Source organism: Equus caballus, chromosome 10 (assembly GCF_041296265.1).
Source record: "Equus caballus isolate H_3958 breed thoroughbred chromosome 10, TB-T2T, whole genome shotgun sequence".
Taxonomy (NCBI): Eukaryota; Metazoa; Chordata; class Mammalia; order Perissodactyla; family Equidae; genus Equus; species Equus caballus.
In genome coordinates this window covers 2,154,598-2,170,986 of record NC_091693.1, presented here as the reverse complement: position 1 = coordinate 2,170,986, position 16,389 = coordinate 2,154,598, and the positions used below count along the sequence as shown (strand labels likewise).

The following is a 16,389-nucleotide window of genomic DNA, read 5'->3' as shown; positions in this document are numbered from 1 at the left end:
CCTCCCAAAGTTTAGATTCTCCACCCCGGTGAATATCTAATTTCATCAAAGCAAACATATTTCCTGACATGTGTAAATGAAGAAGTGGATTTGAAGACTGTCTTACCATAACTACTGAGCACCTTTCCCTTCCTGACCTACCCTATCTTAAGTCAAGATTATCTCCTTGAAACTCCACTCTCATCTACAAAGGGGGTCTCTTACCCGCCTCAGACCAGGGGGCCATTGCTGCTTGGGAAGGGCCTAGGCTGTAGGGCCAAGGGCAGACCCAATAGCGATGCTGTGGTTCCCCGAATCTGGGTGCAAACAGGTGGGGCTGGGGGTGGGCAGCAGGAAACAGAATTGCCAGCCCCCGTGCAGAGCTGTGAAATGAAGTCAGCTCATTCCAGAGGACTGAATCCACCCCACTCCTTCGCAGCAGCAGACAGGATGTTCCCAAGAACACTCGACTAGTGAGAGGGGAGTTCCTCACCAGAGGCAGGAATGATGGGGAGGTGGGTGGGAGGCAGGGGATGCTGTGAAATGAGAGGTGGGAGGAGGCTGGGACTCAGTTTATAAAAGCTTGAGAATGAGAATCCACAAAAGTATCCTCTCAGCCTGAGAAATTAGCCCTGGGGGGCGACTCAGGAAATACCCCCTGTGTTAGAAGCGGAAACACGCGGAGACCCCACCCCGTTAGAGGGATTGGGCCCTCCTGGAGGGAGAGAACAGCAGATGCCCCAATATGGCTCCAGGGAGCCTTCCCTCTCTCAGCCAGGAGCGGGATGCTCTGTTGTTCGGCAGCCCTCCCTCCGTTCCCAAGGCCCACAGCTCACGCTGCACTGGACCCTGGAGCCTCGCCCCTGCCAGACTGACAAGGCCAGCGCTGTGGCCTCAGCAAAGGTTTCTGGGTGTGCAGAGTGACTATAAATGATGACAATGTCGGAGCAACGTGTTCAACGCTGCACAGAGGCACCAAGGCCTCCAGCAGCCTTCAGCAGAGGCCTCTCCTCCCCACCCCACGTCCCCAGGCCTGAGGCATTGGTCCAGAGGGGTCCTGAAGGGTGCCCCTGGCCCACATGGAGAGGCTGGTGGTAAGCCCTCCTCCGAACTGTGAATGTGGCTCCTTAAACGGGACTGTAGGCCCCTGTGGAGGGAACACCCAGCACTGCCCTGTGCCTGCGGAAGTGAGGCAGGCCTGGCTGAGCCACCAGGAGGCAAGGACCCAGCAAAGGGCGTGGCGGACTTCTCCCTCGCACTGCACCCCTCCCCCCATGGGGCAGTTCCCCAGACTCAGGTGGCCGTGGAATAAAGACGAAATTCTCCTGGAGTCCTTCCTTTTGCTCAGGCTCTGCCTCCACTCTGGTGGTGGAAACTGGCCCTGCTCGATGTGGCCGTGTGGACCAGGAGCCTGGTGGCTGGGGTCACTTCGCTTTACCTTGCGTGGGCATTTTGGGGTCCATGATGTTTTCCACCGAAACCCACAGTGTGTGTTCTCAGCTTCCTGTGAACAGAATTAGGAAGCAGCTGTGGGCACAGAGGGCTAGAGAGGTTTCAGATCTACACTGTTCACCTGAGGCTTTCCTCGCCTATTCTCAGACTCAGAATCTCTGACCTCTCACCTCTTCCCCCATAAAAGAGACAATCTAAAACACTGTCCTGTGGTCTTTGGGGTGGGGATCACCTGCACAGTTCCGATGAGAAATACTGGAGGGAATGTTTCAGGCAGCCAATGTGATGCAGCTGTCCTGTGCCTGAGGCCAGGGTTGTTCAAGTGGGCATTTCTGGGCTTCCACTCCCTTTGACACAGGACACTTAATTTATCTGGGTTTGTGAGGACCAGGCCTGAGGCTTGGGATTCCGTCAAGTGAGGACAATACCTTTCCCCCCACAGGCCCAGTTAGACAGGGACAGAGGTATGCATGGAGTCTAGGAGTTCACAAATGGCCCCAAGCAAAGAAGCTTGAAAACGCTGTTGACGTGGTAGGACCCTGAAGTCCAGCTCATGGACGAAAAAACATCACCACAAATAAAAAGCAAAACCCTTCCTCCCTATGTCTCCCACCACGATGTGGGGTGGGGAGAAGGCAGACGAATGCCTGTTACAACAAACAGCACAACCAAAACATCCCAGCGGACAAAAATATCCCAAACTCCAAGGATTTGGGGTACCTTTCCTTTCAAAACTACCCTTCACAGGATGAAAAGAAAATGTTCAGGTTTGCTGCAGGAAGGCTGGGCGTGTGCAGTCGCTTCCACATCTGGGATGTGGGGTGGCAGCCCACACACTCTGTGTCCCAGTTCTCCCCCAACCACAGGACCTGTGAGCAGTCGCGGGGTCTAGATGCCGGAAAGTCACTTGTGCAGACAGGTGCACATGTGCCTGGCTCTGCCCCACCCACCACGGTCGCCCCACCCATAGGGAGGTCCCTTTACATGAGGTCCCTTTGTGAGCGTTAGTCCTGGGGCCAGCCTAAAGATGGGTGGGAAAACGCAACAAGCTGCCCAGCAAGCAGCCCGGGGAATGGCACACGAGTGCTCCCTGAGTGTCCTGGTGAGGCTTCCGACAGATAGAAGGACGTCAAGCGGTGAGGGGGGTGTTGTGGAAGGAATTAACATATGACTCAAAACTGTACTAATGTTTCACAGCTTTTTTTTATTAGCAATACCAAGATAAGTTTTGAAGCATTTTTAGTATTGTTTTACATTCCATTCATAAATGACCTAACTTGTAACTCAGCATACAGCACACTTAAAGATATAGTTTGACACTTATTCAGAAAGCTACAATTATTATAACTTACATGCCTTCATTACCAGGAACACCTTAATATATCTTCTAATGACTTCAACAATACTCTATTCCAAAGCACACGATAACCCGGTAACAAGTTACACATTCTGCTTCAATCACCGTTTATAAGTTGTGGCTGCCAAGGTGCTGTTCACTGGAATTTTACCGTCATCTGTTCCCGGTTTATATGACGACCTGACACAATATTAAACTAGCAATATTACTTCTTAAATACTATGGAGAAAGATAATTACTGCACTTTTCTGGATTCTTCTAAAGTGTTACAAGATACAGGACAGTCAGACACAAGCAGTAATGCGAACGAGACCATCGCAAGGCCCACCTCTGGAAGCTGCGGCAAGCTGGCATGGCAGGCCCCCCGGGCAGACTTTTCACAGGTGGAGGGACCTCCGATCCACCAGCATTTGTCACTCAGGATTCCTGACTTTGAGGGAGTTTTCCTCCCGTGCGAGTTACTAAGCCTTCGCAATCCGTGACTGATAATGGACTTATGGGGCGATGGTTTGAGCCTCCCTGATTCTCGGCTACACACACCGTAGGTCTGTGTGCTGTGAGTATACACATACCTATGCCAATAACAATTATTCATTCAACACACATATGTGTATACAGTCTTCTCTCGACTTTACACGATTAACAAGCTGCAGAGAGCCACCGAGGAGCACGAACAGACAAGGGCAAGTCCAGCTAGACCGACTAGAACAGGGAGTGTCACTTACCTGCAAGAAAATGTGCAGATTCATTAAACAGTCCAGAAACCGTGTGGGCTAGAGGCATTTGAAAGCAAGGGCAGGGCCACATTCCCTAAGTGTTTAATGGAATAATGACAAGAAAGCAATATTTATAAAATTTGGTCCTTCTATCTCTGGAATGGAGCGAGAACAGTCTGCGTGATTAGAGCAGGTTGGCCGTTAGCTGTAGAGGTGCTGTTGATCAGTGCTAAGTAATAGGAGGTAATTACTACTTATTGGAAACCTGCGCTGTGCACACCACATCTGAATACAAAAAAGAAAGCAGCTGATGCCTTCGGCAGCTGAGATGTGGCCTGGGTCTTGATGGCTGCGGGTGCTGACCATCACTTTGATTCAGCAGCCTAAGGCAGATGCCAAAAGCTCAGCTGAGGATGCCTGCACCCACCTCGGGACAGCGATGGGGCACGCTGCTCCTATTTGACATGCGGTGGCCGGGCCCGCTTAGAGAGCGTGCATTTGCCCAGGGATGTGGGTGCCTGCTCTGACAACACTCTCTTCTCTCAGCATTCTCTTCCTCCTTCTCAATCTTAAGCCACAGCAGGGAGGAAAAATGTGTGTGTGTATAGTTTTGTGTTTTTTTTTGAACCAAAGAGCTTGATTGCTCTCTCCTGCTGCCCTAGGCTTGGTCCTGGGCAGTAGGTATTATGCAATCCAAAGAGAACATGGACACGGCAACCAAGATGAAAGCTACCAGACTTGTCTCCTGCTTCGGAGGCACTGTTGATTCAGACAGTAGCTTTTGGAGCCAAAAATATGCAGCAAAAGGAAAGGAACATCAACAAGGCTGAATGTCACCAGTGTTTGCCGACTTACAGACACCATCCATTTGTTTGTTCTGAAATGACGAGTGGACCATTTGGCAAATACAATGGTATTCACACAACAGTTCTGTCATCCTGTAGTGCAAACGACATCACATCAGTGGCATTCCCATTTAGTTTAAAAAGAGGGAAGGGGCGGAGGAGGAGAATGCTGAGACAGTTTGGAGAGGGCTGCCATCCAAAGAGGCTGCCTCTTCGTCCACATGGTGCACTCAGCAAAGCTTTGGGCAAGGGCAGGGGCCAGCATGCCCAGGGGTGCTGGCTTCTGTGGGAGATCCCGGGGGCAGCATCTGTGCTTTGTCCCAGCAGAGTCAAAGGGAAAGGCTCTTCAGCCAGTCGTGAGGCAGCCGGCAGGCAGGACTGGGTGGGGATTTGCCTTCACTTAAAGGATCTGCCCTTGGTCTTCAGGACAAGCCACATGGTCCTCCCTACTGGGGTCTAATATCAGGCCCTGCACAAACACTATTCCTGGGAGCAGGCTGGACTACGGAAGTCAACAGGCAATCTGTAAACGATCAAATCAGGTAAAGGAAGTGAATGCAAAGTTGTGCTTTATCCACAGTCTCTGCATGCCAATCCACAGGAGAATCAGCTCATAAAGAAGAGGAGAAGGAGGAATGATTGCTCATTGGGCTTTAAATAAAGCATGGCAGCTCCAAGAGACAAAGCCCTACCGCCAAGGCCCTCTGGGTCTCCCAGGCTAGCTGCCCTCCTTCGTGTTGGCTGACCCTGGGCTCCCACACACTCGGCAGATTTGGATTCTGTGACTCTCCTCCTATGCCATTTTCCTATTGTAAGTCCTTTCTTCATTAGAACTTACCGGCTTCAGGGCCACCCCTTAGAACTTAATCATCCTCAAGACCCAAAACAAACCAGCTGCCATAGGCTATGCACAGCAGCCTGTGCTCTGGATGCCTTCACATACACATACGCAGCCTTGTAGTGTTTTCACATACCCCAGCCACGGCTCCCTTGGAAATTTCTAACTGACCACAATCTTAGCCATTTCTTGGCCAAAAGACTGAGGAGGCAGGACTTACTTCCCACCCTAAAGCACTTGCCTTCTATCAGGAATAGAATTGGGTAGAAACAGAAATGGTGGACCATTGTGAGGGGATGTCACCACAAAATCGCCAGAATCACATTCCAAGCTACCTTTCTCGCAGACCGAGAAATAGTTATCAATGACTTGGCATGGCGGATATGAAGAAATAATACATGTCTCTAAAACCTTGACGGAAAGTAAGATTTGTGCTTGCTTTGTGCTAAAGAGACTACTGTAACCAAAAGACGTTTGATCCCCGGCATCATCTCCCTGTGCCATCCTCATGTGGACATTCACCTCTGCTATAAAATGCCAACTCTTCTGAGAATCACCCATACAAGCTCTTACACCCATCTCTTCATTTCGTCCTCATGCCTCGGTCCATCAGTGAGGAAAGCTAGGCTTTCACAGAGCAAGCTCTCCTCAGAGCCAAGGCGGAGCCCCTGCCTCTTCCTCCTCTGCCTGCCTCGGCTATGATGGGAGGCGGCTCTGGAACAGCCACACGAGCCCCAGAGGGGCGTGTTCTCCTGGAAGTCTTTAATACATAGGCAGGGATGTGGCCTTCCAGAGACAGGTACACAACGGGTCTACAAGTCCTCTCTCTCTTGGGAAAAGAGAGACTGCCTCTGTCTCACATCTCTGGCTTTGGCATTGCATGGCAATTGATGGAGCTCTGCAGCCACTGACTTGGGTCTTCCCTGCATCATCGCACTGGCTGGTGGAGTAACAGCAGATAGGTTTCTGCACATCTTCTCTAGGGACGACCCGGCAACACATCCTTCTTCACACTGGAGCAGGGGTCAGCAAACCACGACCTGCGTGCGGGCCAACTCCAGCCCACTGCCTGTTCTACTAAATAAAGTTTTATTGGAACGCAGCCACGCCCATTTACTTAATTATCATTTACGGCTGCTTTGGCGCTACAGGCAGAGTTAAGCAGTGGTGAGGGAGACCACATGGCCTGCAAGCCTAATGGGTTTACTCTCTGGCTTTAAGAAAATAGTTGCCAACTCCTACTCCACACTTTGCAGCTGGTGCAATGGCGGATATTTTCAGACTGCCCATGCTGAGGAATCAACGAGGTTTTGGAGGACAGAAGTCCCATTTTAAGAGAGTTCAATTTGGTTATCCTGGTTCATTTCATCACACATTTTAGAATACACGAGTAAAGAGGTTTCAATGCACCCTATCATTTTGTTCTTTAGGAAAGGGGTCCCAATTCTCTCATTGTTGTGAGAGGATCCTTAGTCTCAGGCATAATTTGGGTTAGGGAAGCCAGTTTCCTAATAACCTGAGAATAATAAATTGGGAATATTGAGTCTATCGTTATTAATGGCCCTGCCTTTTCACTTGCTGTCTTCTAGGCCTGGTGGGTCACTTGGCCTGAGAGCCACTGCACAAGAGCCTTATGCCTGTGACAGACATGCTGACAGATTCTCCTTGCTCAGCCTGGCCTCCCTGAGGGGTGGTAACTCCAGAGCAGAGCTTTGAAGAGTAAAGAGGGGTCATGCTCTTCTCCCTGCCTTTCCCCATCAACCCTCCCCCTGGGCTCACCACAGGACACAGGACCAGACTCACGATGGCCGCCAGCCATCTGTCTCAGGCTCGAGAGGCAAGCAGTAAGGGTGGTTGGGTTGCTCTCCAACTCCACAGGCTCTGCGACTGGCCAGGCAGCCAGCCCCACAGGTGCTGTCAGACCCGCGTCTGTGCTGCCGGGTACACACTGAACCTGTGCCTTCCGTGCTCCTCGGATCTCCTGGCTCCTGGCTGGCCCAACAGTCCGTCACATTCCTCAGCCTGGACAAGGAGGTGGTCTGCCTTGTCTTTTCAGTGGATGGAAATGCTGCTCCGGCCTGCCCTTACCCTCTAATTATATACTCATGTGGATCCTGTCCCATTACAAAACCAACAAAACCGAGAGTCCGTCCAAGTTCTCTGACGGCCGGGGAGCACCCTTGGGCATTACGTTCTTCAACAGAATGAAGAACCGTGGGCCGGGCCTGGAGTCTGGAAGTCACCTCAAGAAAGGCGAGCTTTGACTGGAGCAGGATTCCACGTAACAAGATCAGGTCCCCGGTGGGCCCTGACCCACTCTAGAAGCAACAGTGCGTGTGCTCCAGCTGAATCCAAGATTAAGCTTCAATCTCGGCCTCGGGGTAATCTGTAACACGTCTCTGACAGGCTAACATACTGTCCTCTGTGGAAGGATCTCTTGAAAATTCATGCCCAGGCTCTCAGTGTTGGCACAAGCCACAGGCCTCTCCTACCCAGCTGGTGGGTCGGCCCTCTCTTCATTATCAATTCTTCTGCACCAGAGTTAGAAGGCATCAGCTAGGAATGGGCGGTACACATTGGCCGGGACCCCTGGGCCATCATACCAAGGAAAGCAGGACCAGAGTTTGAAAAGTTAGAAAGCGGAATTAGGGAAGCGCAGGAAGCAGAGCCCACGACATGAGTGTCACCCACAGACTCAGGGTTGGGAGCCACCTTCTCCAACTCACCAGCATGTGTCTGAGGAGCCCCTGTGCCCTGTGGGGAGTCTATGTGATCTGAACGGGGATTTTACTGACGCTTCTTCAAACACGCTTACACCCCGTGAGAATAGAAACAGACGCACACCAGCTCCTCCTCCAAGTCTGTTTCTAAGGGCATCAAATTTGGGGTTTGGATTTACTAACCAGACAAAATCGAACACCAAACTCTTATGAGATGAGAAATAGAATAATTCTTTGGTTTGGCAAAGCCCAGCTTCTTGAGGCAACCAGATTCCGAGCTGGTGGTTCAGTTTGGAAACCCGTATCTCCTTTGAGTGGAGCAGGGAAAAGGGAAGAACGTTAGGAACGGTTGATTCCTCGTGCCAATGGCATTTCCAGCCTTGCAAAGTCAAGCCAATGGGGGTGGAAGTTCTCAATGATCATTTGTGCTTCTTGCAATACTAGAAAGAGAGTGAACTAGATTGTGAGAAAAATGCCCATTTTGTAGCCCAGTGGATTTAAGTTTTCCTCCCAGATAGCAACTCTGAGGAAGGATGAATATGCCTGGCACTTCTGGGTACTGGGACACCACAGCAGCCAGTAAGAAAATAAGAAGAGGATTCTGATTATGGTGGGCCGGATATAGGAGCAGGGGAGTGAGAACTGGACGGAGTCAGGCCCGTCCTGGAGGCAGGAAGACAGGGCCTCCACCCCACCTCAAGCAAACAAGGACCTTCGCTGCCCGATTCCAAGCTAAAGCAAGAGGCTGCAGGAGAAATGAGGACAAATGAAATGCAAAACTTGTGCTTTCTACAAATAGGCAGTTTATGGCCAGAGTTAGTTAGAGTTAGTTTTGGCATCTTACCAGGAGTGCAAGGTGGAGCAGTACGACCTGGACCCTCGGCTGGGGAAGCAACCAGGATGCCTCTTAGCCTGGCTGGCCTGAGGGTCCTCTCTCCCCTTTCAGGAGAAGGGCCATCGCTTCCACCCCAGGTCTGTGGCCGATGGCCAAAAGGCTGACTAAGGGAAGGATTCAGCACATCCCGGGAAATGTCAGGGGAGCGTTGCAAGCGGCTGTTTGGGAGGGGTGAGAAGTGCCTGAGCGCTGAGGGCTCAGAGGACACAGCAGGCCCTGCCGGCCCCTGCCTCCCCTCCACCCTCGCCTGGAGCAGAAGGACACCGTTGGGCAAGCTTCCTCGAGGCAGCAGCCTTCCTTCAGCATTGATAGGAAGATGGGAAAATTAATAGGGGTAATACGAGCTCATTTCAATAATAATGAGCTTATGAACATGCCAGGTTTTGATCTTTTCTGATGCATGGATTCCTGGCAGGAACCATGGTCCTCTGTAGGTATTTGAAAGAACTGAAAATAGACTTTAAAAAAATCCCCAAACAACAATAAAAAAGAAAAATACCCCAATCACAAACTTAAAACAACAATGAAAAAAAAAATAGACTTAAACGTCACTCCCCCGGAAGAAAAGGGAAAAAAATTGGACTGACATAAAACCCTTTTGTCCTTCTTTTAAATATTGTTTTTAACAGCTTCAAAAGTAATGAATTGTACGTGGCTAAAAATAGATCTGGGGGTACTGGTTAATGGGGCCTTGTGAATCATTCAGCATAAGGAACTGTCAATATTTTTTTGAGCTGTCAGAAATCCATTTAGTGATTTTTGACAATTCAAAAAATATTTCTGACTGCTTGATCCAGTTCTTAGTGAATTAGGGAAGGAGAGGAAAAAAGAAATACATCAATTTAAATCGTGGACCGAGCCCAGCTTCCTGAATCCTACTCTGGGCTAAAAGGAATATCAGCTATTAAGAAATACTCCCCTCCTGCCTTTCCTCCTTCCTTCCTCCCTTCCTCCCTTCCTCTCTCTCTTCCTCCTTTCCTCCCTTCCATCCTTTTTTCAACAGGTGAAGTAAAGCCACATAAATCGATTCATAGATTAAAGATGGAAAGGCACCATGTCCATTTGCCTCCAGCGAGGATATTTGGGACTGGAAATAACACACTGAGCTTCTATTCGGAGAAAGGCTTTCAAATACGAACACCTGGGTGTCAGGAGAACGACTTCGATCTTCCCTGCCCACCTGGACATCATTTGATCCAATTCTAGGCTTCAAATTTTTAAGGTCTGGAATTACTTTGGGGTAACCATATTCTTTAAGAAGGTAAAGAAGTGCCAATTTGCTGAGAAGATCAGGCAGGCATAAATCCATACACACAGGATCACAACACTGCTCACCAGGGCCTTCACAATGTACATTTCTTGTTAGAACAACAGACAGACAGGTGAAGAGACAGACTGACAGAAGGCAACAGTAGAAGGCCAAAGTCACAGGGACTGCCATTTGGTATGTCTAAAGATGGATCACAAACACACCAAAACCATCTCCCTACTTGGACGGGGGTAGCTTTATTTCTTTACTGTGGTTAGTGTGATATGATTTTAGTGTCCTCTAAGTCAATACAAAGGAAAGTTTAAGAAAGCAGATTTGGCTGAGCAAAGCAGTAAAGAATTGTCTTTAGGCATTTATGCATAAGTTGAAAATACTGAAAAGTTTGCAAGTTACCATGTCTCCTTTTCTTTTTTCAATTTTTTTCCCCTCAAGTTATGGATTAAAACCAGGAGCAGTCCACCCTGTGACCCACCGCCTCTCCATGCCTCCCGTACAGGCCTCGCAGATCTGTACAATGCACACTGGAACACAAAAGCACGACTTCTAAAACTTCTAAATGAAGTTGACTTTCATGATTGTCTACATTGCATATACAGCATCGTTGGGTTTGTTTATGTTTAGTTCAAAATTTGCTAATGGATAAGTCATTTTTTTTAAACGCACGATTCAGCACTGATGTTTTGGGAAATGGACTAAAGGAAGAGGATTCTAAAACTTACCACACAAGTCTGGCCTCTTGATACATCCAGAATTTGCTGTGCTACTCGCAAGTCCGTTAAAGGCTGCTAAGCCATCAGAACTGTAGGCCCTGAGGACCGACAGCATGTTCATTGGCTTCTCCAGGCCCTGGGGCCCCCGCTCCGGCTTGGGCAGGCCCACAGAGGGGTCCTGGGCTGGAAGAAGGCCCGGGCCATGCCACTGCTTCTCCGCCACCTGGGGTAAAGGTGAGACTAGTCCCTGGGCAGGCTGAGGGGTGCCCGTGGGCAGCAGGCTGTCCCCGCCATCGCTGCTGCTGTCCTTGCTGAGGGCAGACTGTGGCTTGCTCATCATCTCCGGCTCTGTTTCAATATCCTCTTCATCGTTGTTTTCTCCCTTGGAGGAGTCCATGTCTTCCGAGGAGGCAATGTCGGAGAGGTCATCGGTAGTAGTCTTGTTTGTGGTTTCGGGGATCAGGATAGGGGCATCATCTTCCAGGTGGGCCTTCCCATCAGGCTCCTTGTTGGGGCAGGAACTGGGGACCCCAGAGCCCACCACACCCGAGTATACACCAAACTGCTTGTAGAAGTCCGTCGGGAAGTTACAAAACGCGGGGTCCACGTGGCCGGGCCACGTGCCGCTCTTCTGCTCCCCCAGAGTCTCCTTGACCTGTCCTTGGGCCATCTTCTCAGAAGCAGAGTCTAGAGGCCCGGTCACGTGGGAAAGCGCCATCTCTTTGCTGGATTGCACCGAGGGCAGCAGAGGCATTCTACTCGCCTCCCGGGCTTGGTCTTTGCAGTTGACGGTCACCCCGACGACACTGTCTTTGCGTTTTGCTTTGCCTAGGTGGTTGGCCTGGAGATGAAGAGCCATCAGCTCCAGAGACGATGTCGTGAACGCACAAAACAAGCAGCCATGCCACGCAACGCTGTCCTGCACGGTCACCGCCGAGCCGGGGAGGGAGGCGGCGTCCGGCCGCACAGACAAGTCCAGAGGCTCGTACTGAGACTTCTCCAGCTTCCTGAGGGCAGCCTTCCCACCAGCTTTCTCCTCACTGCCGTCCGCCCCGTGGACTTTCGTGGACGGAGGATCAGACAGGCCTTTGTCCTTCATGTCCTTCTCCTTCTTCAGCGAGCTTAGGACAAAGCTGTCCATGAAAGCTTGCAAGGACCCTTGGAAATTGACACCGTTGCTCACGATATTCTGGTAAGCTCTTCCGATTTCAGAGAAGTGGGTGCTTTTGGAAGGAAGGTCGGCGGCTTTCAGAGCGTCTGCAGGAGCCTCCGAAGACCCGCCAGTGGCCTGCCCCGAGTGGTCTCCGGACGGGAGCACTCCCGACGTCCACTGCTGAGAGGCAGGGCCACCTCGGAAGTCCATTCCAGGGAGACCCTTAAAGGCCCCCCTCAGGATGTCTGGCCTGATAAACAAGGCAGTTTTGCTGGACAGCTCGTCCCTGTGCTCTGGGTTCGGGGGCTGTCCAGACAGCGGCCCGGCCCCGTTCTGCCGCTCCCGGTGGTGCCGCTCTAAGTGGTATTTCAGGGAGGCTGACTGGGTGCCGGCGTAGTCACAGTGGGGACACTTGTAGGGTTTCTCACCTGCAGGATTTTGGTATAAGGAGAGAAAAAAGTGTTTATCTCACTTTGGTGTGCTGAACATGGCTAGGAGGATCAACATTTGTTCTTGGAAACAAAGCAGCTCAAACTAATAATTAGTTAGAGAACAACTGTTTTTTAATAGAAGAATAATTCGTACTCTTAAGCTTTTTTAATGATTTTGTACCATTTGGGACTATTCAGGAATGACATACTATCTACACACAATTAGCTATCTTTTTCTTTATCTAACATGTGAAAACGGCTGTAGATTTAAAAGCTATGATTATGAAAATTAAGCATAATAATTTCAGCCACAGTGATCATTAAAAGTAGAAGTTTAAAAAGACAAAGTATGTAACAAATGGGTGGCTGCAATATTTTGTGTATACAATAGCTCTAAAATTTGTTTAAATTATACACATGGAAACCATTTTTAAACCTAAAAATTTTATGGCACTGTTACGCAAGACTGAAATGAATGATTTAAGTCTTGCTCTGCAGTAAATCATGGATATAATTAGCAAATGGCATACTGCACAAGTAATTTATCATTATTTGGAGGGCACCATTCCAGACGGCTCAGATATCTGCAGACCTACTGCATTGTTTCTAAATAAAGAACTATAAATACTGATTCTATAAAATATTAATACCATTACAGTGCATTATGATTGCAGCATGTAAAGACATATAGTTAAGATAAAAAGCAGTCAATAAAACTTAAAAGAAAATGAGTAATAAAAAGGCACAAAATATATTTAGTTTCTGTATTTGAAATTAACATTATCTACTGGTCTTTGTAGCGCCTTAAATTTGTGCTAATGGCAAACCTAATGCTCCGGTAGTAAAATGTGTAATTTACCTATAATAAGCGCTTTCTAGAGAATAAAAATAGCTTTAAAGAGTGTTTTAAAACATATAAGATCATTTTCATGAATTAAATATTTATTTAAATTCAACACCAACTTGTATTGTTCTTCCCACCACGGAAAAGATACCGTTAACACTCAACTTGGACCTGTCCACGTGGTGGGACAGAGCAAGGGAGGAGGGTAAACAAATGCGGATTTAAACATATTCCAAGAATTTGCTAGCAATCCAAGGTCTTTTCTAGGCTTTGGAATCGAAAGGCTCTGTGGAAGGAATGGGACTGTGACAGCCCTGTGAGCTTGTTTACAGCAGCACCCTGTCCATATCCATGGTTCCTTCTCTGGGGAAGCCTGGCACGCCCCAGCCCTTCCTCTGCTCTATCATAAAGCAGACTGAGATAAGGGCAACAGCAAAGCATTGGTGAATGGCATCCTCTGCAGACGCCGTGCTGTGTCGTCTCAGCTTACGCCACGACTTCCCTGCTCCAGGCATAGGGCGCTTGCGGGTAACACATTTGATGTGGGGAAGGAAGACTCTGCGACTTTGTAAACAGAGAGCCACCAGCCTCTGTTCTGAGCGGGGGACTCCACGTCATCTCCAGATGGAGTGCCAGAACCTTCGAGAAACTATGCCCATCCCTTCAAAATGGTGGCTGTGTGCTCCTCGTCCACTGCTACAAGCAGCTGAAGGACCCCCTGGCCACGTCAGAGGTGGCCTCATGGTCTGGGAAGGGGATCCCGCTGGGAATCCACTTCTCTAAATGGAAAGGTCACACCTGTCTCTGGCTAGGCCAACGGCATGATTCTCACAAGGAAGACACTATCCCCCTTGAAGTAAAGGTACAAATGGCTTCAGGCACCATTTTCCCACTTCTTGGAGTCAATCCCTGTGTGAGGCTCGGATTCACTTCAGCCACGGCTACTTGGACATCTCGCTGGAGGCCAGGGAACCCTCAGGGGGACAGGCACCGTGGACGGGCACTTCTGGGCTGACCTGGAAGTCTGGAGGCCAGCTGGAGCAGAGGCAGCCCTGAAGCTGAGGGGGTGGTCATGGGGCTTGTGACAAGAGAGCCTGACCAGGAACGCAGGGTCCTGGCCCGGGGTCAGCGGGAACCTGGGGGGAGGGCCCTGCAGTGAGGGTGGCAGAGGTGAGGCCGGCAGGTACTGAGTGAGACTCAGGTTGCATTTCAGAAACGCACCTGGAAATGATTAAGTGCATCTGGCAAAGGGTTTGCAGAGGAGGCCTGGGCACTCATTAGCAGAGCTGCAGAGGGAGAATGTGGACTTCCGCCTGCAGGCCCGGGTGGGGTGGTCAGCTGCCTTTCTCAGTGGGGGCGGCAGGGACGCACCCATGGTGTGCGTGTATATTTCCAAGGGCCACATATTTGAAATGCACACCGGAGCAGTGGTTCTCAAACTGTGTTGTGCGTTAGAATCACCAGGGGAATTTAAGACACCAGTTCTGGGACCTAACGACATAATGCTTCTGATTCCCTTGGTCTGGGGTATGGGCCAGAAATGGGCATTTTTAACAAGTGTCCCTGGTGATTCTGACACAGCGTAAAGATTACACTTTGAAAAGCCAAAGTGGAACCGCTTGGGGAGTTTTTTAAAATGCTGATACCTGGCCCCACCTCTACCTCCAGAAATTCTGAGTTACTTGGCCCAGGGTGAAGACAGGGCTTTGGGGTCTTTCAAAGGCCCCCACGTGGCCTTCTGTGCAGCCTGGGTGGAGAGCCACACGTAGGCCCTCCCTAGGAAGGCCCCTTGTCGGCAGGTGCAGTGGGACTGCTGAGCAGGGCAGGTAGTCTGGACCTGCAGACCCCAGCAGGTGTTCGCAGAGTCTGCACTGGGGACCAGAGACCCCGCGCTATTTTGCACTCCGCCGGGCACAGGATTCCCATCTTGGGACCTTCGCTTCCTCAGCCTAGAACGTGGGAAGTTGGAGCACGTGTTCCCTAAGGCCTCGTGTCAACTCTAAAACTTGTGTCAAGAGCTAAACCGTGCCTCCCGAATAGGGCCAGAGACACAGGTTACACAGAGTGTGCACTCACACACCCAGACACACGCACACTCATTCACACACACTTCTTGACTGAAAGATCCAATGGACGAATGAGCAGCCCTTCCCTCCAGGAAGGAGGGGAGCTGAAAGAAGAACCGGAGAGACACGGCCCCTGCTCTGTGGCTTTCAGAGGAGACATATGAGAAGGCTAGTAAAGCAAGCGAGGTTCACACACACACCCATCACACATGCACACACACACCACACTCACACACACATACCACACACCACACATGCACACACACATACATTCACACATGCACGCCATACACACACTCACACATGCACACCACACACAAACACACAAATAGTGCAGGAAAGGATGTCTTCACTCAACCCACTGCTCTTTAAAGTTCAAAACAGGCCTTGGCCTCCACTGTTCCAAGGGAAAAAGGCCACAGCTGAGAAGCAACAGTTGGTTCTTAGCATTTGAGGGTCCAGCCCTGGGGAATTAGGGGCCACCAGGTGAGTTTTCAGGGGTTCCTCGCCTGCACACAACGCACATGGCTCTGGAAGGCCTCCTCGGCCCCTTCTCTGCCCTCCGTGCACACCGCCCCCCACAAAGAACCCCGCGCTGTCCACGTGTCTCTCTCTGTGGCTCCACCTCCTGCCAAGTTCCGGGAAGCCGGCTGCTCCCTCTCCCCTCGACCCCTCCCCCCCCATAAAGGCTCTGGAGAGAAGTTCCATGGGCTAAACCCACCCCTTTGGATTTGGGCTTTAAAAAATAAACAAAACCCCCAGTTTTTCTTTATAATCCCTGAACGAGTTGAGCAACCACTCTTGCCCTCCGCCTGGAGCCCTCCCTCACCTTCCCTGTGCTCATCTCTGTGAGAGGGCACCGGCCATGCTCTGAGACCACAGCCAGCCCCCACGGGTGCGCTTCTGGCCAGGCAAACCCAGGGGTGGAGCCATCGGGGGAGCACCCTGCAGAATGCCTGGGCAGCCCAAGGCCTCAATTTCCACTGCAACCATCCCAGGGATCTTCCAGCACGCCGCCCCAGGGCACATCCCAGTGTGGACAGGCAAACCCCTCACAACACCAGCGCCAGATTGGGTGGGGGCACCGTCAGCAGCGTCAGCACGCTCTGAGGC

The 16,389-nt window shown here is 50.5% G+C and overlaps 1 protein-coding gene across 27 annotated transcripts in view; it reads right to left on the bottom strand.

Moving 5' to 3' along the window:
• Positions 1-16,389, bottom strand: part of ZNF536 (zinc finger protein 536) — a 420,879-nt gene that overhangs the window by 133,201 nt on the left and 271,289 nt on the right. For 18 of the 27 annotated variants that reach the window (XR_011421801.1, XM_023649470.2, XM_070222842.1 and 15 more), the window contains one exon: positions 10,792-12,363. Coding sequence is in view for 26 of the 27 variants with exons in the window: in XM_023649470.2 (XP_023505238.1) it covers positions 10,792-12,363 (1,572 nt within the window). In the remaining variant the exon portion in view is untranslated. Of the gene's footprint in view, positions 1-2,615; positions 3,514-10,791; positions 12,364-16,389 lie in introns of those variants that run through there. The other 9 variants (XM_070222851.1, XM_070222857.1, XM_070222854.1 and 6 more) reach the window with 1 other exon arrangement.